The 27,985-nt window shown below is 36.4% G+C and overlaps 1 protein-coding gene across 1 annotated transcript; it reads left to right on the plus strand.

The window, feature by feature from the left end:
* The first annotated feature begins 155 nt into the window (after window positions 1–155).
* Window positions 156–27,936, plus strand: LOC109111954. The gene is made up of 8 exons (XM_042766968.1): window positions 156–273; window positions 1,025–1,342; window positions 21,668–21,967; window positions 22,084–22,134; window positions 22,397–22,441; window positions 26,604–26,636; window positions 26,999–27,057; window positions 27,146–27,936. Exons 1-7 carry the CDS (start codon window positions 156–158, stop codon window positions 27,028–27,030), a joined length of 897 nt encoding a protein of 298 aa, XP_042622902.1. The 3' UTR covers window positions 27,031–27,057; window positions 27,146–27,936.
* Window positions 27,937–27,985: the final 49 nt, after the last annotated feature.

Raw genomic sequence — 27,985 nt, forward strand, 5'->3', positions numbered from 1 at the left:
TGTCATAAGAGAGTCCAGCTCAGTGAAGATCAGCTGTGAGGCTCCAGCAGATGTTAGAGTGAGTCAGTTGTTATTTTCTACACAAACAGAGAACAGAAGAACATAAAAGTCACATCATCATGTGAGCTCGAGCTCACTGGTTGCTGAAGTGCTCGATGGGCAGGTGTAAAAAATCACCTGAATCAATCTACATTAACTGTTACTACACAATAAATGAGCAAGGCATCGATAAACCATCATCTGCTTCTCCTCCTGCCACAGTGACGGTTTTAGGTAAGATATTTCACTGCTGTTCTTCTGTCTTAGAAACTGTTACTGCTGTGTTAAAGTGAGTTAAAGTGCCTTTATCATGCCATTTCCAATACGGTCTTTCATGCAGTGTGTAATGTAGCCGTTTTTGAATGTAAATGATCTGCAAAGATGAAAGCATGATTCGCTACTGTATAGTAGGCGAAAAACAGTATGTGATCCGAATACAAAAGAATATCACAATAAGTACAAAATCACAGAAAGAAGTAGATAGTTGTCTGAATTCATAGTACACAAAAACAGTAGGCAAAAAGTACCTGGATGACCTACTATTTCCGCCAAGATTCTGAAGTGTGCATTCGATGGACACTTTACAGTCCCATGAGGTCATGGGAGAGGATTTATAAATGGCAGTGAAGCGATGCCATGTGACAGTAACAACATGGCAGATGTAGTACGTATTAATTTCATTCATACTACCCATATTCATACTATATTATGGTCATGAAGTAAATTGAAATTCAAATTTAGTATCTACTCAGACAGTACGCGATTTCAGACACACCCGACTGAATCTTAGAACTTCTTCAAACAAATCATTTAAAAATCGTTGGAAAATGAGTTGATATTGCACATGCATATTTTGAGAAAAATGAAAGTGTTTTTTGACCTAATATGCATGTAATCCTATTGTAGAAGACTCCCAAACAATATTAGGAACCTTAAAAATGGCATAAATGGAGCACTTTAATAACTTCAGATTATTTCTCTTCAGATTCATTTCCGAAACCCATCATCAGTGTTAGTGATGATGATGACCAGCTCATCATATCATGTGAAATACCACTTTCAGTCAGAGATGATTTCAACTGTAGTCTCTACACTGAGGATGATGTTCTTCTGTATCAACGTGTCTCTCAGTGGAGTCAGTCTGGAAAGAATCTTTGTATGTTTTATGTAAGTCGTAGTGAACTCTTCACACGTTCAGTGAACAGCAGACAGCTGATCTGTGTTTATTCACTCAAAACTGAACCTGAGATCAGATCACCACGCAGTGACACATACACCTTCAGAAACACAGTCACCATCAGAGGTGAGTTATTATTGATATCATTTTTAAAACATGAGCACATTTAATGATTAGAGACACCTGTATAATTATTTAGCTAGTATGATTTATGTAGGCAAGTAGTATCTAAGTCCCTTTAAGGCAAGTCATGTCACTCTGCGGCCATCTTAGTACGCCTCTTGAGCATGCAAGTGAAGCTCCTATCTCTGTGAATGGGGAAACATCAAATTCTCCAAAACTCACCAAGTTTACTATTAAATTTCATATTTGAAATCACCTATGCAATCTAACATCAGCTGTCTCACAAATGTATATTGCTCATATACCTTAAAAAGCTTATTTTTCAGGCTACACCAGCCATATGCGCAGTCCTAAGCACATGTCTCCAGAACGCTGACAGTTTCTATAGCAACCAGACTTCTAACAGCAGCTGCAGTGACACAATAACTTTTCTGATTAGCGATTGGTTCTTTTTTCCCCATTCAAAGCCTATTGAAAGGGTCATTATGTAAAAAATCCTTCTAGACTTTTTACAGAGATAGTATCATTCTATTTTTCTCATCTATAGAATACTATTGATGAATCTTTTTTTATATATAGACCAACGATTTTTTATACTTAGAATACCTAAGATGAACTATAGAATACCCAAGATGTGTTGCTTTGTCAAGTGAACAATCTGATGCATATCAATGAAAGTTGACATATCAGAGAGCCAGACTATGTCTAAAAAAAATCTACAGAAACTTGTGTCTGCCTAAGATTAAATCCATAATATGATGGGTGAAAAGAGAAACTGTTGAAATCTTCAAGTTATTTTAATTTTAATAAGTTATTTTGTAAGTTCTTACTGGGTCATTCTGTTCTGCGTTCACCTTCTGGACTTTACAGAAATTAATACACTAGTGTTAAATGTCAGAAGTATTTTAATTAAAACTGAGCTCATCATGTCAGCTCTCACTCACTGGATCTCAGATCAGTGTTTGGTCTGGAGGTCAGAGGTTCATCTGTGAGAATAAGCTGCTTCTCTACACTGTGAATTTGTCACAAGTTCAAAAACCATCTGCTCACTCTGATCCAGTGACAGTAACAGTCCAGAGTGAGTTTTTTTTTATATGCATATGTTGAAATAAACTGAATCTATTTACAGGCAGCAAAACTTAATCACTTTTCTCAAAAACAAAATGATTATACATCTACTTGTATTTGTCCCTTGTGTGATAGTCTCAACGGTGACATCTGCTGGTAAAACTTTGACAACTTCCAACAAAAAACAAGTGAGTAACCATACATCTCAATATTCCTGTAGAGGATTTTATGAATATTAATTTGCTGTTTATTTTGAATGGAGTTGTCTAAACCAATGCTAGGTGGATGATTTTTAAATATGTTTTAACACATTATATGATTCTGTACAGCTTAGTTTTCAGTTTTCTGATATTTTAATATTGTATTACAACTATTTATAATGTATTAATAACACTGCAAAAGTTTTATTTCCAAACTAAATGCAGCTTGTGGACATTACTGAAATCTCTTTGCAGCTTCAACCTCTACCGATGAAACTTTGACAACTGCCAACAAAAACTATCATTTATTTGCTCAAACTGCTACTAAGTTTATATATATATATATACACTCACCACACAAAGGATTATTAGGAACACCTGGCTCAATTTCTCATTAATGCAATTATCTAACCAACCAATCACATGTCAGTTTGCTTCAATGCATTTAGGGGTGTGGTCCTGGTCAAGACAATCTCCTGAACTCCAAACTGAATGTCAGAATGGGAAAGAAAGGTGATTTAAGTAATTTTGAGCTTGGCATGGTTGTTGGTGCCAGACGGGCCGGTCTGAGTATTTCACAATCTGCTCTCAGTTACTGGGATTTTCCACGCACAAAACCATTTCTAGGGTTTACAAAGAATGGTGTGAAAAGGGAAAAACATCCATCTAATACACTAAATCGAAGATACAAATGACACAAACTATGCTTTAAAAGCAATAATTTACCATGAACTACTACTAAAAAAATTTTCCAACCCGTTTTCAATTATACTTGCCAAAATGGGCATTTTGACAATTTTGAGTGAATTTGACCTAAAGGTAACTTAATTCAGTACTAGCACGCTGGTCTGAGAGCGTACGAGTGTGCACGCATGCTTTGTCAACAACTTTAAGCAGTCCCTGCACTGTACAGGTTATATTTACCTATCTTTATCTAATATAAACAATACAACAAAATCTCTATTGACTGACACTTCTTGTCAAAGCAACTCAGCCTTAGTCCTCCTGATCTGTGTTGTTTTATCTTCCTCCTCCTTGTTTCCCTGTCTCTGGTGCAAGACCGCTGTACATTAAATCTGAGTTAACCACGTCCACAAATATTTGGAGACCACAGTATACACTAGAGCTACACGATTATGGATAAACTGGGAATCAGCATGATTTTTCATCGCTGTGACAATTTTTTCTTAAATAGAGATAATAATTCTACCATAACTCTGAAATAAACCAAATAATGTGTAATTTACTAGAGGCTGTGACAAAATATTAATATCTGTAGTCTAATAATCTAATAATATCTGTAGTCTTTAATTAATTATCAAAATAAATGTTTGAATGAATGATTCAATGACTCGCTCTTAATTACTTAACTTGTTTCATTACTGAGGAATCAGCAGTTTTTGAAGGAATCTCTTGAATTAATGATTCAAAGACAAATACATATACAAATACCAAGCACCAATTACTTTCAAAAGGTGATTTGCTCTGTTTTGATCGTTATTTATATCCTCCTAACTATATACTTCTATCTCATTACTTCAGTGATAATATGCATGATTGTAAGACAGAAATAATACTGTGGTTGACAAGATTGTTTGTGAAGCTGTTTCATACCTAAACATGATAACTGCTCTCTCTGTGTCAGCGGCAGCTCGAATGCAGATTTGAATGTTCTGATATGACTTTGTGAAAAGTGAATTTTAGACACAGGAGATTCGGTGTCATTTTGAAATAAGATCGCCTGGGTGTTTGAATTGAGATCACGATCTTGTAATGATTAATCGTGCAGCTCTGGAATACACATAAATAAATACATCTGTTGCGGTTGACATTTTATATTGTCACAAGGATACATATATTGGCAAACCCTAATTTGGCAAGTCAATAAAGTGGGGTCCAGAAAATATATAACTTAAGACTGACAACTGGAAGATAAACTGTTTGCACCATTTCAAAAGTAAAACTATGAAATCTGTAAATGAGCTTATGGGATATTCGCATGAACCATGATTGCCAGGTTGGAGACTGAGATTTTGAATGCATGGTAAAAAATCAGTGGAATTTTGGGAGGAAAACCTAAGGAAGATGTCATTCTCCAATAAGATGTTGAAGGAAGTCATACTTTGCGGTGCACCTTCAGAACTTAAGATCATCTGCAGTACTCCTCAAAAGCCAACCATAATGGCATACATTTTTTCCAGGAAATTTTCCTGTTTGAACAAAGATCAGCAGGGCTCCTTTCAAAGACTGAGGTGAAAGAGAAAAGCAATTTTTGTGAAGATTAAATATGAAGTTTCAAAAGGGACTTGTGATTGCCTCACAGACAAAGTAAAACATCATGCAGACGATATCTATATGACCCTGGACCACAACACCAGACATAAGGGTCAATTGAGATTTATACATCAACTGAAAGGCTGAATGAATAAGCTTTCCATTGATGTATTGTTTATAAGGATCTGACAATATTTGGCCAAGATACAACGATTTTGAAAATCTGGAATCTGAGGGTGCAAAAAAAATCTAAAATATTAAGAAAATCACCTTTAAAGTTGTCCACATTAAGTTCTTAAAAATACCATATTTACTAATCAAAAAATTGTCCTCTGATAATTCCTCTGATGGCTACTTCCAGCAGGATAATGCACCATGTCACAAAGCTCGAATCATTTCAAAATGGGTTCTTGAACATGACAATGAGTTCACTGTGCTAAAATGGCCCCAACAGTCACCAGATCTCAACCCAATAGAGCATCTTTGGGATGTGGTGGAACCGGGAGCTTCGTGCCCTCGATGTGCATCCCACAAATCTCCATCTGCAAGATGCTATCCTATGAATATGGGCCAACATTTCTAAAGAATGCTTTCAGCACCTTGTTGAATCAATGCCACGTAGAATTAAGGCAGTTCTGAAGGCGAAAGGAGGTCAAACACAGTATTAGTATGGTGTTCCTAATAATCCTTTAGGTGAGTGGTTATATATATATACGTATATATATCTATATATATATATAAAACTTACCTATTGAGTTCACTGTATCTATTTATTTCACAGCTTTTTTTATGTGACTGTACCTTTTCATACCGGTTTTTGCTTTTCATAAAGTTTTTGCTCATTTCACCTTTAAACTGCTTCAAAGTAAAAAAAAAAAAAAAAAAACCTCTTACTGAGTTCACTGCATCTGTTTTTTTCACAGCTTTTTTATATGACTGTACCTGTTCATTCAAAGCATTATCAGATAAATAGTGTCATGTAAGGACAGCTTAACTGTATAATTGACCATTGTGGGGGCTGTGGAAACGTGAAACTATGATTACTCCACTGACTGATCTGTATAGTTTAATGTCTGTTGTATCACATCTAACTCTGACCCACTGTTGATTCCTATCAGCTGTTTTTAATCACAGAACGAGCCTCTACTCTGCCTAATTCCACCAGAGAGACCCTTTTTACTTTGCTTATGAGACATTAAGATCTGTGTTAAAATGTGCACTTATGATCATTATAAGACCTGCTGTCTTAAAACAGTATGCAGTGTTTTATAATGTATTAACTTAACGTGTATACTTATACCACGACTGCTGTCTGTTAATACACTGGTTCAGATTTTTTACTCTAATCTGATTTAATCTGAGATCTTTTCAACTTCAGCAATAATTTTTCGATCAGTACCATGTTATTCCCCTATGGCAATGTTAAACATGGGATAATCTGTATTTATTATTTTTCTTTGACAGGCCTCTGGCATTAGTTCGTATGGACTCATAGGATTCTCTGTCTGTGCCGCTTTACCAGTAAAGAACAATGACGGTTTAGTTGACATAAACTGATAAACTCCAGATATAGAAAACATATGATTAATAAAGTTGTATCTCTGCAGGTTCTGCTGATGTTCTAACAGAGCTCGAACTACCACCTCCTGCCAGATAGAAAATCTCTTGTAACCTCCTCTCGTCTCGCGCATCAAACATGGATTGACTGTTTACTTTATTTCCTTTGCTTAAAGTATTAAATCTTAAATCTAATGTAGTATATGATGTACTTCTTATTCAACTATTGTAAACACCATCGCTTTAACACAGAGATTAATTCTAAACAGAATTTAATTTCAAAGCAAAGCAGGTGAACTGCAACAGTTTCAGAAAAATGATCATAGTGTCCTACTGGTTTTGTCTGTTTTTTTTTTTTGTTTTTTGCACAACTTTAAGATCAATGACCATCTGAACTGCTGGCTTTTTGTCTGCATGCTTTTATGGAGAGTTGCTTCCATATGATTATCAGATTAGATTTTTGCATTTAAGGAGCAAAAGTGTACCTGATGAAGGGACCACTGTGTCCAGCTGTGTGTATAAAATCATTAACCTATTCACTATGGTATTCAATAAAAAAAAAAGGTGAAAACCTGAACAAAGATGAGTGTGAGGTGTGTATACATAAAAGAGAGAATATATATTTTATATTCAGAAAGTGAATCATGTTGAACACAAAAAGCTGCTTTGGTTTGGGGAGTCAGGACTGATTCAAAGTTGTAAGTTCTGAGTTTGTGAGTCTTTTGAACTATTCATTTAAAGGACCAACTCATTAGAGTCATTTGTTTGTGAATCCTACAATTGCAAGCACTGTGTGAAACACTGGTAAAATTTGTAAATCAAAGGTATATGTCCACCCAAAACCTTTTAATTAAACTTTGTGACCCACTGTACTACAGTAAAGGTTCGCTAACATGTTACAGTGCACACAACTGTGAGTGTGGTCTCATGATCATGTTCATCTTCTTCATAAAACGGACTGCACAAAGCATACAGTTTCCGTGATAGAGTGTTACTTCCTAATTCCTCATTGTGTGAGGTCCTCTTATCACACTCACGCTGTAAGGAGCTTGGTTTTCTCTTCATAGTTTTTCAGCTCCTGATGGAGGTTCAGTCTTACAGTAATTGATCTATGTTGTTTTAATGTTGATTAAATACTGTATGTCCACATTTTGTAGTGAACAAAAGTGTCATTGTTCAAAGTATTGATCATTAGAGCTATAAGTGAACATACCTGATATTTGCAGTAAAATATTTTACTTATAATCAGGTGTTGGTTATTGATTCTCAACTCCCAAGAGCATCATGGCCATGGTAGGGTCGTAGTACGTCTTACCTAGTCAGGATGGGCGCGTTTTAGAGTAGCTGAGATTGTTATCAATGGAAAGACAATGTACGTCCAGTTGCTAAGTTGATTCCATAGACCTAAAATAGATGAGTGATAGCGAATACTTAACTGTATTCGGGGGCGGCTGTTGTGAATTGTGTTGACCCTTATTATCTTTCATTTTTTCTTCCTTTTCCTCATATATATATGTACTACATATCCCACCAATTCCCAAGCAGAACTACAATACCCATGCAAGTGCACTACACATTACCCATACACCTCCTGGTCAAGGTCTATAAATAGACCTCACTTCCTTCCTTTGTTTCTCTTCCTTTGGTGAGGGTGTGGGTGTTTGAATGGACACCCAACCATGTCCTTTGAGTCCTTTCCTTAGGATGCGTATTAGTCTAAGTTTGTTTTGCCAATTTATCGTTTGGATTGAGTATATATATATGTTGTTGATATGTTTGTTGATGTATTATGAGTTTGATTTCTTTTATTGTACTGTTTGTAGTGACTTAAGACCATCTTGTACATCTTGTACACGTTGTCCATCCAGTTCATCCTGTCCATCTAATAACATCTGTCCATCTCCATGCTATGGGAATTGTCTATGAATAATCATCTGAACTTAAAAATAAAAGAGAGCAAAGGACTGGTATCTGTCCCATGTTTTAATCAGACACGCCATCAAGTTTCTACACCTCTGAGGAACTTTGGATATATTAACATCTGATATCCTACAGTGTATGCGCGCATCGAGTTTACATTTATGTGCGAGTGTTTAATAGGTGTATATGCACGGATCAAGTTTATATGTATAATGCGAGTATGTGCAGTTGTGTTTGTATGCAGCGAGTTTATATGTATGCGCGAGTGTGTGTAGGTGTATATGCATGGAGTCAAGTTTATATGTATATGCGAGTATGTGCAGTTGTGTTTGTATGCAGCGAGTTTATATGTATGCGCGAGTGTGTGTAGGTGGTATATGCATGGATCGAGCTATACATATATGCGAGTGTCTTTGGTGTATGCACGCGTCAAGTTTATATGTATAAGCAAGTTATTCACAAGTGTGTGTGTATGCATTCATTGTTAACATTATATGTATTGGTATCGATTTCTATATTAGTGTGGCATGTGTGTTTAATATATGTATTTTGTGAACATCCAGTAGTATGCATGTATATGTGAGTAATGTATAGGTGTATATGCACGTGTTTTATACATGTATTCATAAGCGAAGTTTGATTTAAATCCTACGCGGCGCCTCATAGAATTCTTTCTTATTTGTCACAGCAAGTCTTTTCTGCGGTGAATTCAGTCTCATTCCTCTGAGTGCGAAGTGCAAAGTAAAATGTAAAAATAACTCGCTGCTTTGTTTGTTGTTGTTTATGGGGCGTTTACCTGCCGCGAGCTTCAAGATTATAATCTCAATAGCGCGCTCGTGCGGCATGGGCGTGGTCGCATTAGATATAATGAAGGGAGACGTAAAAGACTGGACATCGCGTTGTTTTCATATGGATTACTTTATCACAGAATATTTGTTTTTGGTAGCACTTGCTCAGTTTAAAAGTAGACATGTCAAGCTTTCTATAGATATATCTCTCATGTCTCTGTGCTGAGTATTCACTGAGTTACAGTTCATTTTAATGACGCGTTTCCGAATGAAGATCAGCACAGACCAAGGCTGCAGACAGCGCACCCTGTTTGTTTTCTTTATTTTATAAATGCACAAAGTTTTGTTGTTAGCCTATCATGTGTGTAAACAAATAAAAGTAGACCCTTTACAGATTCACTTGATGTATTGCTCTTATCTGTACGATCAAAACTGAAAGTGTAATTTAAGTTCTTTTCGGGGTTATTCAGGAGAAATGCCTCAAAACGCATATTTACGTTAGTTGGCCCCAGAGGGTTTAAATAATCATCACCCTTGAATTTTTTCTTATGTCATTATCACAAAAGGAGATTTAAATAAAATGTCCCGAAGGGTGCTGCCCATATAATGTCAGTCTATGGGCGATTAACATCAAGCTTTTAAAATAGAAGCAAAAGTATAATAGAGTGGTCTTATGTCTCATGTGATGTATATTCCAAGTGTTCTGCGGGTATACAATAAGGTTTAGTGAGAAACATACTGAAAATGTTGCATATTATTCAACAAACATCCTGACTTGATCGTTGGTCTCTGTGCATGACTGTGTGTTCATGACTTGATATCATGTTTTGTGTCTAACTTATTCACCAATTACTATGTGTTTAGCTCTGTCCAATGTATATTTCATACATTGATTATAACTAAAGCCAAATTCCTTTACTTTCTTCTTCACTGAGTTTGTACTGGAGCTTTGGTTGTTATAACTGTCAAAATGACAGCTGACAGATGAATGTGATAACTTCCTGTTGCAACGAGCACAGCAGATATATTTACCACAGAGAAAAAAGCACATATATTGTATTTCATGCTATGTTTTTATTCATCTTGATTGTTCACAATTTGTGTGCTCTTCCTAGTTGAGTTAGATTGAATTGCTTTGCTAATAGATTCTCATGAACGCACATTCATGCACAGAGACCAACAGTCAGGTAAATAAATGATGACATAATTTTTTATTTTTTGGGGTGAAAATAACCCTTAAAACCAAATTGTTCACCTGAATAATTATTTACTTGTACTCATGCCGTTCTACAGACACCATGTAAGACATGTTATGTCATACAGGTTTGGAACCACATGAGGATAAAAAAAAATGATGACAGAATTTTTGGGTAAATGCTGCTTGAACTATTATTTTATTGTAATTGATACTTGTCTCTGATATTTCACCTGTTAATAATATTTTTGATAAATGAATGTGAAATTATTGTTTTTTTCTCCCCAATTTTACAGAAGCACTTTTGTGATGCTGCAAGTGGGAGTGGATTTCTTGCTTAGCTGGAAACTGCAGAGAACCACATCTTGTTGTCCTGAAAAACAAAAAAAGAGACTACTTTCTCCAAGGAGGTCCAAATGGCATTGGCACAGACTGTGTTCATTGATCAGTAACATACATTCAGCCAGGGCGCATCCTAAGGGGGGGTGCAACTGGTGCTGTCGTACCGGACCCCGCACTTGAGGGGTAAATGGTGTGAATGAGCCCTCCCTCCGCCAACCCAGGAACGCTCCCTACTTCGCACTGGGCCCCGAATCAGCTAAGTATGGCCCTGCATTCATGGTTGATGGTAATGAATGAGATCATGTGGTTTAAGCAGATAAATGTAAGCACTATAAACCTGATTAAATTTGAGAATACATATGGACCAAATACGTTTTTTTTGTGCCTTTGGCACACTGATTTGCTTTGAACATTGTTATAATTATTGTAAAGTATGTTCTTTTATATGTATTGAAAACACTGAATGTGAAGACATTTTGGGGCAGTGAAAAAGTTACAAATCTTTCCAATAAAAATAAATAAAGGTGTAAACATATATTGTTTTGTGGATTTATCTATTTCTATATATATATATATATATATATATATATATATGTGTGTGTGTGTTATTTTTGTTGTTGTTGTGTTTAAAACACTTATTACAGTGTTGTTATTTAACTCTAATAGTGTTAAATTTTTACACCATAATAGTGTTGGCAATATCAACTTCTTATTGCCAGTGTTGTTATTTAACTCCAATAGTGTTATATTTTAACACCGTATTGGTGTTGAAAAGTGTCAACACTTTTGAAGTGTTACTTTAACACTCGTGTGGTGGTATCCATATATACACTTACAAAGTGTTTAAATTTAACTCTATTGGTGTTAAATTTCCGATTTCAAATTTGTAGTATCATCTTTAAAACATGAGCACATTTAATGATTAGATACATCTGTATAATTATTTAGACAGTGTAAGGGAAACAGGTCAATTTAGCTCAAAGGGAATCATTTAAGATTTTAAAGGGAATTTGAACAGAATCACTGTTTCACGGCTGATCACTGAAACGGCCAGCGATTCACTGAACCAGAACCAAGTAGCAGCAGGCGTGCAGGCCGAAGCACGCTGGAACGGCGCTCGAAGAACGCTAAAAGTGATGACAAAGCATGACTAAAAGCTTAAACTACAAGCAAAGATAAAAGCCGGCATGACTGATAGCAAAAGCTTGACAAAAGCTAAAAGCTAAAAGCAAAATTTGATGGTGTCCTGAGTATTTAAACTGGCATTTTGGCCACACCTCAAAAGTTGTCTTGACCAATTAGATACTGTCTTTTCTCAGGGTGTTGCATTGTCTGTCCCACCCATTCATAAATCATATGTTATCTTATCAAGCTCGTGGTCCGAATTTTCCCGCTCTTGCAGGGTATAATTTGGACATGATTCCTATAACAAGAATATGGTACATTTGACAAATAACTGATGGTCAGAAAAACATTTCAAGCAAGAATATTCGAACACACACATACTAAACATGAATATGATCCCTTAAGCTATTCAAGAGTTATTAAAAAAAACATACACAATAAGTGATTATAAACATTAAAATCAAATGTGTCGGTTACATAAATGATATGGAGTTGAGCAATGGACTGATATCCATTTAGAAGTCTTTTTTGAGTTCATTTTGGTGCATATATGCATTGGAAGGCATTCTCTGTGCCATTCTGGGGAGTAAGGATATGTCCTGTGGAGACCAGAGGGGTTAACAGGTCTCCTTAGGAATTTCAGTCTGGTTTAGCTAGGTGGGGGGAAGTCAATCCAACGATCTTGTTTAATCTCATGGCTTTACATGGGAGGTTTAGACTGTCCATTTCTTCGATTACTTGCCCCAAATTAGACAATCTCTTCTTCGAATTGAAATTGTCAATAATTGTTCCAATGGTGTTAATGTTGAAAGCTGTTCTCTGAAAGAGTTGGTTGGTTATCAGATTGTGGTGCTGGGAGTTGATTTACAACATCCTGCCTTTCTGTGGAATTCGGCTCATGTTTCAACCAGATATATACATACACACATATACACACATACATACACACATACACCCCCCTTCGATCGGCGAGGTGTTTAGCTGAAGACATCGTCGAACGCTGGAGAAACAAAGGCAGAAGAAGCAGACAAACACAGCAAACAACAAGACAACACTTCCATGACAGTTACTGTACTGGTGCAGGCATCAGGTTATTTAGGTACACGTGGTTAAGCTCAATTAGTCAATGTAGTTTAGTACATTGAGGATAGTTTAGATCATTTTGGAAATCGTTGTTGTATTTTGATTCGCCCATCAAATTTGTGGTTAACTTTGTTTGGTTCTTCTAGGTTGTCTTAATTTATACGTTTACCGTTAATTTTCTAGTAACATCATTTGCAACGAAATGAGTTGACCTATCGTGCATGGAGCTCTCTGGCTTCCATTCAGTTTAGAGTGGCTGGCGGATATTAGGTGTGTGTGAGTCAATCCTAATATCAGACCTTCGACCCTTGCAGGGTGTCTAGGTGTTTCACCTACTCAGGAAAGAGGGGAAGGAGAAGGATAGGTAAAAGAAGAACAAAACAAAACAAACAAAACAAAGCTGCTGTGGGTTTTCCTAGCATGGCTTACAACTGCTGTTGAGCTAGGATGTCATGTGCAGCTAGTGTGTCATGTACCTTAACTTACTGTCAGATGTTATAACCTATTGTGAGGATGGCTGCATGTTTCTTCATGGAGGGTATAGGTAACTTTGTTACACTAAAATTTGGACATTCTACCTGTGGGAAGAATATGTTTGTTGAATGTGTTATCAGTAGATGCGGTTACCTTTGGGTGTAGGTAATGTTGTGTGTGTTAAAGGTGTAGTGTATGTGTGGTCAGATCTGTTTCAGTCTGTGATGTCTCCCCCCTTTGCTTGTATGTCACTGAAGACTGGCTCTCTGCATCCTTGGCTTGGATGAGGGCGTGTCCATGGTCTAGTGGGGGTCAGTCCAGCAAGGCAGGAAGTTCTTTAGCAGACAGTCGGAGGTAGTTTGGCATGGCTGTCTGAAGCTGGGTTGCAAAACTTTGTCTCCTATGTTGCACTCTTCTTGTGGTGCCTTCTGGCTGTGGCAGACTTTCTGACCTTCTGTGCTCTGGTGGTTGCTGTTGCACAGACAGGAATGTGGTTCTTGGAGTTGGAATTCATTTGACAGTTTGTTAGTGAGCATTGGGAGACTGAGGTAATGTTCTTTAGTACCTCAGATTTTTCATCAACGGTTGGCCGTGAAGACTTGTTCATTCCGGGTGGTTGTTGAACAGGTGCTTGTCATCTCTGATGTGGTGTACCAGGTGATCACCGGCCTTCCGTTCTGTCGCTGGTCACAGCGAGCATGACTCAACTTTGTGGTCATATGCGTGTAACTGGTCTTGAAGGAACTCTTTCAGTTGTCTCATGACTTGTTCCATTTCTTCAGATGGTAAGCTGTCATGTTCTTGTGAATACTCAGCACTGTGCATGTCTGAGTGGTGCTGAGGTGGGTTTCGTTGTCGCTTACCCACATGAGTTGCTCTTGAATGAGTCAGGTGATTACCTTTGGATGTCTGGGTTAGGTTTCCAGTTGTTCTTATACTTTTGGTTTCTTGAGAAGCGTGGCTGGTCCCATGGATTTTTCCAGCGGTTGGGTTGAAAGCGGTTGTGGACATGGGTGTCACATTCTCTGTGCTCTTGATGGAAGACTCTCGTGTTGTGATGCCACTAGGTGTCGTCCAGTGCAAGGCTTGAGTCTTTGTTGACAGAGTTCAAGAGTGTGGATGTTTTGTTACCTTTCTTTGAGGCCATCTTTTGCTTGTTATAGGCCTTCTGTGTTAGGTCACGCAACTGTTGGATGGTCATGGAGTGTGGACAGGCCATGACACCTAGATGGTGGCTGACTCCAGGGTGCAGATTCTTTAGGAAGAGGCTTTTGAAGTTCACATCCTCTTCAAGGTCAGGCTTGTTGTGTGCACCAAAGTAGGCTTGTCGGAGTCGGTTGTAGTAAGCTTGTGGAGTCTCTTGTCGACCTTGTTTGGTTTCCAAGGCAGTCAACAGTCCATGTTCAGACTCTGGGTCTGTAAACTCTTTAATCAGGACCTCACGAAGTCGCTGGTAGTTTGACTTTGTTTGACTAGGCTGTCGATCTAGGAAGTTTCGTACCTCAGGACTGGACGTGGCTCGAAGGATGTATAACCTGTCTCTGTCAGTCACATGAGGTCTCATTTCCAGATGAAATTCGATATCTTGCAGGTAAGCCTGGACGTCGTGGCCCTCTGTGGAGTTTGGGTTGAACCTGCTGATGTTTTCAGACAGCTTGTTGAGGTCTTTGATGGTCATCCCGTGTGCAGCTCTAAGGTCTTGGACGGGAGGTTTACTTCCGTTGGCAGGAAAGGGTTGTGTGGCGAAGGCAATTGAGGTTTTAGGTTGTGGCCCTTCGCTCCTTTCGTCATATGCCAGTTCTTGGATGTGGGACTCTGCTCTGCTCAGCAGGTGATGAGGCTAAGAGAAGTTTCTCTTTCCTTGGCTCTTGTTTCTGCTTGTAAGCATATTGGAGTTCTTTTCTGACCATGTAGAGCTCATCATTGGTATCGTCTAGTTGTTGGGTCAGATTGTCCGTTTCAGTTCTGTACCTTTCAAGGTCATCTTCCAAAGCACTGATTTCAGAATTCTTGTCTCTGATGTCATTCTTGGCTTTCTCTAGTAGCTGTTCAGCATACTGGAGTCTGTTTACCAGGTCTCTCTGGGCAGCTGTTGCATGTTGCTGGTCAAGCTGAGCTGCTGCCACCAGGGCTGCTTGGAGCTTCTTAACTTGTTCCGTTGTTTCCTGCTCCCTCTCGTTGGGTGCTTTGAGTTGATCTTGAACTTTCACTTCCAGCTTGTCTATGCGACGTTGAGCACGTGTCAGCTCCTCTTGAAGGTGGGTGATGTGCTTGTCGCTCAGTTTCAGCTGGGTTGTGAAGGCATAGCTTAGGGAGCTGGTGATCTTGACTAGCTCCTCGTGGTTGTTGTTCTGGCTTGAATCTTGTGTCAGGAATCTTCTCAGGATTAGGATTATTATTAAAAATAATAACAGTTCAAATGTCTTGGGGGTGAGGCTGTCTGTCATGCCTCTCAGCCAAGTGTACACATCTTCCCCATGGGTGATGGGGTCTGCAGTCTGCGGCATGTCGGCACGCTGGGGAGAAGAGAGACTGATACAGATCTGTGTGGAGTAAAAGCCTAGGTGTGGTGGAACAACTAAGTGTTGTATCAGTGATTGTGAACCACTAGTGAAGTGTGGTGATGACTGTGCTGGTCTCAGGATGTCTAAGTAGACTAGAGATGCAAAGACTTTGTCACTCTAATGAGGAAGAGGAAAAAAAGAGAAAGAGGTGAAAAACAAATTTAATGACAAGCAACAATTTCAGTTTTTCAAATGAGGAAAATCAATTTTCCCAATTAAATGTTATCAAGAAGGTAAACAATATTATTAAATCTCTTGTTTTGGACAAAAGAATACAATAATAATGCTGATATCTCTTTCCTTAATCTGACAGGATTGACACCGTACACCTTACAGTTGGACCGCTCACCAGGGAGGCTGCGAAGGCAAACAGTTGTTCAACACGTATCTCTATTAAATTGATCTCAGCGTTGGATGAGATGCTAAAACTTGGATTGCGTTTCCAAATGTAGGGAGGTTAGGAAGAACAAAGGAGAGGTTGATTACAATCAAATTCATAAGGGTGATTTGTCTTTGACAAGATTGCGTATTTCATTCACTTAGAATTAATTGATGGTTCTTACATGTCCCTACAAATGTTAAAAGTGAAGAGGAAAGGAAAGGAGAGAGAGGACGGAGATGGTAAGTCTCAGTAGAGGTTATATCAACTACGAGGAGAGCGTTGTTTTAGTTGCTGCACAACTAATCAAACAAGATAAACTTTAAGTGAAAGAGAGTTGTCTTTCTAATTTATTTGAACTCGTAGTGAGGGATAACAATGTCTCCTTTTAGGGCTCAGGTGTGTCGTTCCCAAGCTAGGATACACAGAAATTAAAAAGTAATAAATGGGCAAAATAAGCAAAAATTAAATTACATAAAGGAGAAAATCTATAAATAAAACAATAGTGGTTAAGTGTATAACCAAAACAGGAAGCAAGAAGGGTTAAACGCAATAAAATATGTACAAGTCTGAATAGAATATATTCAGATGGGTAATAAATAAATTAGGTAGAACAAGTTTACTTAAACTTTCAAAATTCAGTCTTGTTCGTACCTAAAATAATTAGGCCCAAAAGAGAATACTAGAAGTTATGATCATATGAAATGATCTAAGGGGAAAATTTGAATGATTCCAAATAAATTTAATGTTTCAATTAAATTTGGATTTGACACAATTAATAATTGTTATCTTATTATTATTTTATTGAGTTATTATTTCCCTTTCTAGTAAAATGCCAATAAATGGTATTGTGAGAAAAGAGAGAAATAAGAGAGAGAAAGAGACCAACAAGTGTTAGTTGAGATGTTTAAAGGATTAAATCACTTTAGCGTTGCCCACACAGACACTATTCAAACACTGGATGTTAATGCTAGCAGCTAACCTTTGAGGCTAGTGGCTTTAGCATAGACTTCAATGTAAATACAACTGTTTCGTTAGCTTAGCAACACCGTGGAGTTTGTTTACACTAGCGTCGATGCACTGCGCGTGCGCAGTTCAAAGTTGCTCCGGAAGAAGGTTAAGACTTCCGTGTCATGGTCGTAACTGTGGCAACCAAAACAAACTCTAGTGGACTAGCACATGAATCATTGCATTGCAAGTACAGTTAAGCATGTTACATGAAATGTCGGCGCATTTCAACACTGTACAAATAACAACACCGCGTTTAGTTAGTTTTGCGATGTGGCGCTTAAACTCTCAGTTCGTATAGAGTTAACTTTAACTTAATTCAAATAGCAGCTTCTTGCTGTAGTTAAGGGAAAAGTGAGGGCGATCTCGGCGGATCTGAATCTCCGTGCCAGTTTCTCTGGACACAGACACAAACACAACAGGTTTTCTTCGCTGTCGGTACAAACTTAAAATTTACTTGATCAAGCTTTTAGAACACTCCCATCACACTCGGACACACGCAGTGTTAAGCGAGATTGCATTCACTTGCTGAACAGGGAAACATTATTCTCTAATATTAACCCAGGGAGTCGAATAGCATTTGATTCGGCAGTGGAACACGCACTGGCAATCAAACTATGAATAACGAGGCTTTGATAAATAGATTGAGGAACACGCTCAACACTATTCTTTATTCACCGATTTATATCCCTTTTAATTAACGTTACTACAGTTTAGGCTCCGTTTAGTTAACGGTGACTGAGATTCCCTGCCGGGAGTATAGCTTTTGAGAGGCACTGGAACACGCAGTGAAATCAATTTAGCTATAAACAAGGCATTACAAAAATGAGGAACACGCTCAATTTCTACCTAATTGTACGATCTCAGACGTTAACTTTAAGTTCACTTACTGCCGTTTATCAATGGAGAGGCGGACTTGAGTTACAGCCTCCTCTGCGTTCATTCTATTCAAGCGGTCGCGCGCTGCTTACGTCACGGATCACACACACACACGTCTCGACTCTCGACGTCTTCTCATCTTTCATCCGCAGCAAAAGAAAAGATTAAATAACTTGGTTTATGCTCACAATTTAGATTAAACTGCACGCAAAATTCTCCACCATAATACTGTAAGGGAAACAGGTCAATTTAGCTCAAAGGGAATCATTTAAGATTTTAAGGGAATTTGAACAGAATCACTGTTTCACGGCTGATCACTGAAACGGCCAGCGATTCACTGAACGAGCCGTTTAACATCAAATCTGCGCTGGATATTAATATCCAAAGTATAGTGAAAACACTATTAATTAGCACAGTAACAAGATCGGCAGTTTAAGACATTAACTTGTGAGCACAAAACACAAGATACTTCTCTTTTCAATATAAATAAGCCTTTATTAGATAAATCTGAGACATATAAACTAATCTAACACATAAGCACACGCACTCACACATTCACACAAGTTGCAGGAGGATAGAACGTTAGGAAAGAGTGAGTTTAAGAGGATGAAAATGTGTAATCCCAAGTTTACAGCAATACGTGAAATTGCATAGACATGAACAACCATTTAATCACTTAATTAACCCTCGCACTGAGTTCCTCAATGAGGTTAAAATTATATTAGATAACACCAGTACAGATGTGAGTCTGGAGGTTACTTGCGTTGCCTGTTTAACGGGGTTCCCTTTGTTGTCGCTGAAAAGGGGGTTTCCCGAAGTTGCTGATTGGCTGGAAGTTCAGTAGTCCTTGAAGTGACGTTTTGGGAAGCCAGTGGTTGGGCGTTGGCTGAAGATGCAGAGTTGTGGGCTGGTTGAAGTTTCAGACGGGCACGCGAGGTCAGACTCGGAGACACGGCGTTACAAAACTTAACTCAGAACACGAAACTCTCAAACGGAAAAGAAAAGAAGTAAAGTTTGACGAGACTAGGTGGTGTTTCTTCTCATCGTGGCTAAGTAGCAGCAGGCGTGCAGGCCGAAGCACGCTGGAACGGCGCTCGAAGAACGCTAAAAGTGATGACAAAGCATGACTAAAAGCTAAACTACAAGCAAAGCTAAAAGCCGGCAAAGCATGACTAAAAGCTTAAACTACAAGCAAAGCTAAAAGCCGGCAAAGCATGACTAAAAGCTTAAACTACAAGCAAAGCTAAAAGCCGGCATGACTGATAGCAAAAGCTTGACAAAAGCTAAAAGCAAAACTTGATGGTGTCCTGAGTATTTAAACTGGCCTTTTGGCCACACCTCAAATGTTGTCTTGACCAATTAGATACTGTCTTTTCTCAGGGTGTTGCATTGTCTGTCCCACCCATTCATAAATCATATGTTATCTTATCAAGCTCGTGGTCCGAATTTTCCCGCTCTTGCAGGGTATAATTTGGACATGATTCCTATAACAAGAATATGATACATTTGACAAATAACTAATGGTCAGAAACGTTTCAAGCAAGAATATTCGAACACACACATACTAAACATGAATATGATCCCTTAAGCTATTCAAGAGTTATTTAAAAAGACATACACAATAAGTGATTATAAACATTAAAATCAAATGTGTCGGTTACATAAATGATATGGAGTTAAGCAATGGACTGATATCCATTTAGAAGTCTTTTTTGAGTTCATTTTGGTGCATATATGCATTGGAAGGCATTCTCTGTGCCATTCTGGGGAGTAAGGATATGTCCTGTGGAGACCAGAGGGGTTAACAGGTCTCCTTAGGAATTTCCGTCTGGTTTTGCTAGGTGGGGGGAAGTCAATCCAACGATCTTGTTTTCTCCTAGTGTCAGACTGTCCATCTCTTCGATTACTTGCCCCAAATTAGACAATCTCTTCTTCGAATTGAAATTGTCAATAATTGTTCTAATGGTGTTAATGTTGAAAGCTGTTCTGTGAAAGAGTTGGTCGGTTATCAGACTGTGGTGCTGGGAGTTGATTTACAACATCCTGCCTTTCTGTGGAATTCGGCTCATGTTTCAACCAGGCTCCCGATCGAATCTTTAATTTGTCTGGTTCACGCTACAACAGTATGATTTCTTATGTAGGCAAGTAGTATCAAAGTACCTTTAAGGCAAATCATTTCACTCTGCAGCCATCTTTGAACGCCTCTTGAGCATGCAAGTGAAGCTCCTATCTCTGTGAATGGGGAAACATCAAATTCTCCAAAACTCACCAAGCTTATGATTAAATTTCATATTTGAAATCACCAGTGCAATCTGACAACAGCTGTCTCATAAATTTATATTGCTCATATACCTTAAAAAGCTTATTTTTCAGGCTACACCAGCCATATGCGCAGTCCTAAGCGCATGTCTCCAGAACGCTGACAGTTTCTATAGCAACCAGACTTCTAACGGCAGCTGCAGTGACACAATAACTTTTCTGATTAGCGATGAGCTCTTTTACTCAGAAGGTGGGGCTTCCTTTAATAGAGTGGCCATATTGCGTTTTGCATTTGTCCCCATTCAAAGCCTATTGAAATGGTCATTATGTAAAAAATCCATCTAGGCTTTTAACAGAGATAGTATCATTCTATTTTTTTTTTTGTTGATGTTTTTTCAAGTTGCTGAGTTGTCTTTTTTTTATCGATAAATCTTTATATATATATATATATATATATATATATATATATATATATATATATATAGTATATATATATATATATATATATATATATATATATATACTAACGTTTTTTTATACTTCCAAAAACTATAGAATACCCAAGATGTGTTGCTTTGGCAAGTGAACAATCTGATGCATATCAATAAAAGTTGACATATCACAGACCCAGACTATGTCTAAAAAAATCTACAGAAACTCACGTCTGCCTAAAATGAAATTCATAATATGATGGTGAAAAGAGAAACTGTAGAAATCTGCATGTTATTTTAATTTTAATAAGTTATTTTGTTCTTATTGGGTCATTCTGTTCTGCATCACCTTCTGGACTTTACAGAAATTAATACACTAGTGTTAAAGTCAGAAGTATTTTAATTAAAAGTATTCTTTAGAAATGTTCTCTAGTTAAACTAATCATATACCTTATGATTTGATTATGTATATAATTTGTTTTAAACAATAGCAATAAAATGAACAGGATGCAAATAAAGAGCCAATGATTGATAATTAGCTTACATGAGTGTGTCAACCAACTTCTGAAGTGATGATATTACACTGTAATACAGATCTACCAACTAATACCACAAAACATCACTGAACTCATCAAATCTATGCTAATATGAATGTTTGTGCTGTTGTCTTTCCTTCAAAATGACAGAATTAAAAAGGACTGAAAGGTTTTGCAGTCTGAAGAGTCACATGCTTCTGAGATCTCTATATGAACACATTATATTTTTTCTTTTTTGTTCATTAGATCTTCCTCAGGCCAAGTTGAGAGCGTCTGCTTCAGTTATTCTGGAAACAGACACAGTTGAGCTGAGCTGTGAGAATACTGAAGATCTGAAGATGGAGAAGTGTTACTTCAACATAAATGGAAGAGAAAGTAACTCAAAACACAGCTCATCATGTCAGCTCTCACTCACTGGATCTCAGATCAGTGTTTGGTCTGGAGGTCAGAGTTCATCTGTGAGAATAAGCTGCTTCTACACTGTGAATTTGTCACAAGTTCAAAAACCATCTGCTCACTCTGATCCAGTGACAGTAACAGTCAACAGTGAGTTTTTTTATATACATATGAAATAACTGATCTATTTATAGCAGCAAAACTTAATCCTTTTTCTCAAAAACAAATGATTATACATCTACTTGTATTTGTCCCTTGTGTGATAGTCTCAACGGTGACCTCTGCTGGTAAAACTTTGACAACTGCCACAAAAACAAGTGAGTAATCATACATCTCAATATTCCTGTAGAGGTTTTTTTTAATATTAATTTGCTGTTTATTTTGAATGAGTTGTCTAAACCAATGCTAGGTGGATGATTTTTTATATGTTTATCACATTATATGATTCTGTACAGCTTAGTTTTCAGTTTTCTGATATTTTAATATTGTATTACACTATTTATAATGTATTAACAACACTGCAAAAGTTTTATTTCCAAACTTAATGCAGTTTGTGACATTATTGAAATCTCTTTGCAGCTTCAACCTCTACCGATGAAACTTTGACAACTGCCACAAAAACTTGTGAGTGAATATCATTTATTTGCTCAAACTGCTTCTAAGTTTATATATATATACACTCACCTAAAGGATTATTAGGAACACCTGTTCAATTTCTCATTAATGCAATTATCTAATCAACCAATCACATGGCAGTTGCTTCAATGCATTTAGGGGTGTGGTCCTGGTCAAGACAATCTCCTGAACTCCAAACTGAATGTCAGAATGGGAAAGAAAGGTGATTTAAGTAATTTTGATCGTGGCATGGTTGTTGGTGCCAGACGGGCCGGTCTGAGTATTTCACAGTCTGCTCAGTTACTGGGATTTTCACGCACAACCATTTCTAGGGTTTACAAAGAATGGTGTGAAAAGGGAAAAACATCCATCTAATACACTAAATCGAAGATACAAATGACACAAACTATGCTTTAAAGCAATCATTTACCATAAACTACTACTAAAAATTTTCCACCCGTTTACAGTTATACTTGCCAAAATGGGCATTTTGACAATTTTGAGTGAATTTGACCTAAGCTGTGAAAGGTAACTTAATTCAGTACTAGCACGCTGTCTGAGAGACGAGTGTGCACGCATGCTTTGTCAACAACTTTAAGCAGTCCTGCACTGTACAGGTATATTTACCTATCACAATATAAACAATACAGCAAAATCTCTATTGACTGACACTTCTTGTCATAGCACTCAGCCTTAGTCCTCCTGATCTGTGTGTTTATCTTCCTCCTCCTTGTTTCCCTGTCTCTGGTGCAAGACCGCTGTACATAAAACTGAGTTAACCACGTCCACAAATATTTGGAGACCACAGTATACACTAGAGCTACACTATTATGGATAAACTGGGAATCAGGATGACTTTTTTATTTATTTTTTTCTCAAAAAGAGATAATAATTCTACCATAACTCTGAAATAAACTAAATAATGTGTAATTTACTAGAGGCTGTGACAAAATATTAGTATCTGTAGTCTAATAATCTAATAATATCTGTAGTCTTTAATTAATTATTAAAATAAATGTTTGAATGAATGATTCAATGACTCACTCTTAATTACTTAACTTGTTTCATTACTGAGGAATCAGCAGTTTTGAAGGAATCTCTTGAATTAATGATTCAAAGACAAATACATACACAAATACCAAGCACCAATTACTTTCAAAAGATGATTTCCTCTGTTTTGATCGTTATTTATATCCTCCTAACTATATACTTTTATCTCATTACTTCAGTGATAATATGCATGATTGTAAGACAGAAATAATACTGTGGTTGACGTTTGTTGTTTGGTGAAGCTGTTTCATACCTAAACATGATAACTGCTAATATTCAATAAATGGATTCTACAATGCAAATATTTATTAAATGATATGACTTTGTGAAAAGTGAATTTTAGACACAGGAGATTCAGTGTCATTTTGAAATAAGATCGCCTGGGTGTTTGAATTGAGATCACAATCTTGTAATGATTAATCGTGCAGCTCTGGAATACACATAAATAAATACATCTGTTGCGGTTGACATTTTATATTGTCACAAGGATACATATATTGGCAAACCCTAATTTGGCAAGTCAATAAAGTGGGGTCCAGAAAATATTACTTAAGACTGACAACTGGAAGATAAACTGTTTGCACCATTTCAAAAGTAAAACTATGAAATCTGTAAATGAGCTTATGGGATATTCGCATGAACCATGATTGCCAGGTTGGAGACTGAGATTTTGAATGCATGGTAAAAAATCAGTGGAATTTTGGGAGGAAAACTAAGGAAGATGTCATTCTTCAATAAGATGTTGAAGGAAGTCATACTTTGCGTGCACGTTCAGAATTTAAGATCATCTGCAGTACTCCTCAAAAGCCAACCATAAAGACATACATTTTTTCAAGGAAATTTTCCTGTTTGAACAAAGATAAGCAGGGCTCCTTTCAAAGATAGAGGTGAAAGAGAAAAGCAATTTTTCTGAAGATTAAATATGAAGTTTCAAAAGGGACTTGTGATTGCCTCACAGACAAAGTAAACATCATGCAGACAATATCTATATGACCCTGGACCACAACACCAGACATAAGGGTCAATTGAGATTTATACATCAACTGAAAGCTGAATGAATAAGCTTTCCATTGATGTATTGTTTATAAGGATCTGACAATATTTGGCCAAGATACAACGATTTGAAAATCTGGAATCTGAGGGTGCAAAAAAAATCTAAATATTAAGAAAATCGCCTTTAAAGTTGTCCAAATTAAGTTCTTAAAAATACATATTACTAATCAAAAATTGTCCTCTGATAATTCCTCTGATGGCTACTTCCAGCAGGATAATGCACCATGTCACAAAGCTCGAATCATTTAAAATTTCTTGAACATGACAATGAGTTCACTGTGCTAAAATGGCCCCAACAGTCACCAGATCTCAACCCAATAGAGCATCTTTGGGATGTGGTGGAACGGGAGCTTCGTGCCCTGGATGTGCATCCCACAAATCTCCAACTGCAAGATGCTATCCTATCAATATGGGCCAACATTTCTAAAGAATGCTTTCAGCACCTTGTTGAATCAATGCCACGTAGAATTAAGGCAGTTCTGAAGGCGAAAGGGGGTCAAACACAGTATTAGTATGGTGTTCCTAATAATCCTTTAGGTGAGTGTGTATATATATATATACAGTACAGACCAAAAGTTTGGAAACATTACTATTTTTAATGTTTTTGAAAGAAGTTTCTTCTGCTCATCAAGCCTGCATTTATTTGATCAAAAAATACAGACAAAACAGTAATATTGTGAAATATTATTACAACTTAAAATAATAGTTTTCTATTTGAATATACTTAAAAAAAATAATTTATTCCTGTGATGCAAAACTGAATTTTCAGCATCATTAATCCAGCCTTCAGTGTCACATGTAACATCCAGTCTATCACATGATCATTTAGAAATCATTCTAATATTCTGATTTATTATGAGTGTTGGAAACACTGTTCTGCTGTCTAATATATTTGATGAATAAAAGGTTAAAAAGAACTACATTTATTCAAAAAAAAAAAAAAAAAATTCTAATAATATATATTCTAATAATATATTTTCTTTACTATCACTTTTTATCAATTTAACACATCCTTGCTGAATAAAAGTATTGATTTTATTTAAAAAAAAGAAAGAAAAAAAAAATTACTGACCAGTAGTGTATATTGTTATTACAAAATATTTATATTCGAAAAACATAGCTTCTTTTTTTATTTTTATTTTTTTTACTTTTTATTCATCAAAGTATCTTAAAAAAGTATCACATGTTCTGAAAAAATATTAAGCAGCAGAACTGTTTCCAACTTTGATAATGAATCATCATATTAGAATAATTTCTAAAGGATCATGTGATAATGATCCAAAAAATTTAGCTTTGCATCACAGAAATAAATGATAATTTAAAGTATAATAAATGTAAAAACAATTATTTTAAATTGTAATAATATATCACAATATTACAATTTTTTTCTGTATTTTTGATCAAATAAATGCAGGCTTGATGAGCAGAAGAAACTTCTTTCAAAAACATTAAAAATAGTAATGTTTCCAAACTTTTGGTCTGTACTGTATGTATGAATATGTATATATATATATATATATATAAAACTTACCTATTGAGTTCACTGTATCTATTTATTTCACAGCTTTTTTTATGTGACTGTACCTTTTCATACCGGTTTTTGCTTTTCATAAAGTTTTTGCTCATTTCACTTTAAACTGCTTCAAAGTAAAAAAAAAAAAAAAACCCTCTTACTGAGTTCACTGCATCTGTTTTTTTCACAGCTTTTTTTATATGACTGTACCTGTTCATTCAAAGCATTATCAGATAAATAGTGTCATGTAAGGACAGCTAAACTGTATAATTGACCATTGTCTGTGGAAACTGAATTATTACTCCATACTGTATCTGTATAGTTTAATGTCTGTTGTATCACATCTGACTCTGACACACTGTTGATTCTATCAGCTGTTTTCACAGCAGCCTCTACTCTGCCTGATTCCACCAGAGAGACACTTTTTTACTTTGCTTATGATACATTAAATCTGTGTTAAATGTTAAATAAAAATACTTATAAGACTGCTGTCTTTAAAACAGTAGTTCAGTTTTTACTCTAATCTGATTTAATCTGAGATCTTTTCCGTTGCAGCTGTTCCTCACACTGTTCACACTCACTCTGAAGGTTGTTCATTCACTCACTACACACACACACAAATATATATATATATATATATATATATATATATAATAATATATATATATATATATATATGTATGTATATATATATATATATATATATATATGTATGTATATATATATATATATATATATATATATAGTATGTATATATATATATATATGTATATATATATATATATATTTACAAAATGTCTTTCTTTCGTGATTATGTCGTGGTATATTAAAATCTACTGAATAATAATAAAAATTCAGCAAATAATTTTTCTGATTCAGTACCATGTTCATTCCCCTATTGCAATGTAAACATGGGATAAATCTTTATTTATTTATTTTTCTTTTGACAGGCTCCAGGCATTATTTCTGTCTGGACTCATAGGATTCATCTGTCTGTGCCACTTTACCAGTAAGAACAATGTACAGGATTAGTTGTACATAAACTGATAAACTCCATGATATAGAAACATATGATAATAAAATCTGTATCTCTGCAGGTTCTGCTGATGTTCTCACAGAGCTGAACTACACCTCCTGCCAGATAGAAACATCATCTCTTTTAACCTCCTCTGTCTGCGCCTCAAAACATGGATGACCTGTTTACTTTATTTTCCTTTCGCTAAAGTATTAAATCTTAAATCTAATTTAGTCTATATGTACTTCTTTATTCAACTATTGTAACACACATAGCTTTTAATATAGAGATTAATTCTAACAGCAAAGTTGACAGGTGAACTGCAACAGTTTCAGAAAATGATCATAGTGTCCTACTGGTTTTGTCTGTTTTTTTTTTTTTTTTTTTTTACTTTAAGATCAATGACCATCTGAACTGCTGGCTTTTGTCTGCATGCTTTTATGGAGTTGCTTCCATATGATTATCAGATTAGATTTTTGCATTAAGGAGCAAAAGTGTACCTGATGAAGGGACCACTGTGTCCAGCTGTGTGTATAAAATCATTAACCTATTCACTATGGTATTCAATAAAAAATAAAGGTAAACCTGAACAAAGATGAGTGTGAGGTGTGTATACATAAAGAGAGAATATATATTTTATATTCAGAAAGTGAATCATGTTGAACCAAAAGCTGCTTTGGTTTGGGGAGTCAGACTGATTCAAAGTTGTAAGTTCTGAGTTTGTGAGTCTTTTGAACTATTCATTTAAAGGACCAACTCACTAGAGTCATTTGTTTGTGAATCCTACAATTGCAAGCACTGTGTGAAACACTGGTGAAATTTGTAAATCAAAGTTATGTCCACCTAAAACCTTTTAATTAAACTTGTGACCCACTGTACTACAGTAAAGGTTCGCTAACATGTTACAGTGCACACAACTGTG

Source organism: Cyprinus carpio, chromosome A11, assembly GCF_018340385.1.
Source record: "Cyprinus carpio isolate SPL01 chromosome A11, ASM1834038v1, whole genome shotgun sequence".
Lineage (NCBI taxonomy): Eukaryota > Metazoa > Chordata > Actinopteri > Cypriniformes > Cyprinidae > Cyprinus > Cyprinus carpio.

Bases quoted from the DNA above. Each gene is read 5' to 3' on its own strand.
- LOC109111954 (XM_042766968.1), top strand. From the start codon at position 156: ATGGGCAGGTGTAAAAAATCACCTGAATCAATCTACATTAACTGTTAC. The intron at 274-1,024 runs GTAAGATATTTC...ATTTCTCTTCAG, and splicing joins TGCCACAGTGACGGTTTTAG to ATTCATTTCCGAAACCCATC. The intron at 22,442-26,603 runs GTGAGTGAATAT...TTTCCGTTGCAG, and splicing joins GACAACTGCCACAAAAACTT to CTGTTCCTCACACTGTTCAC.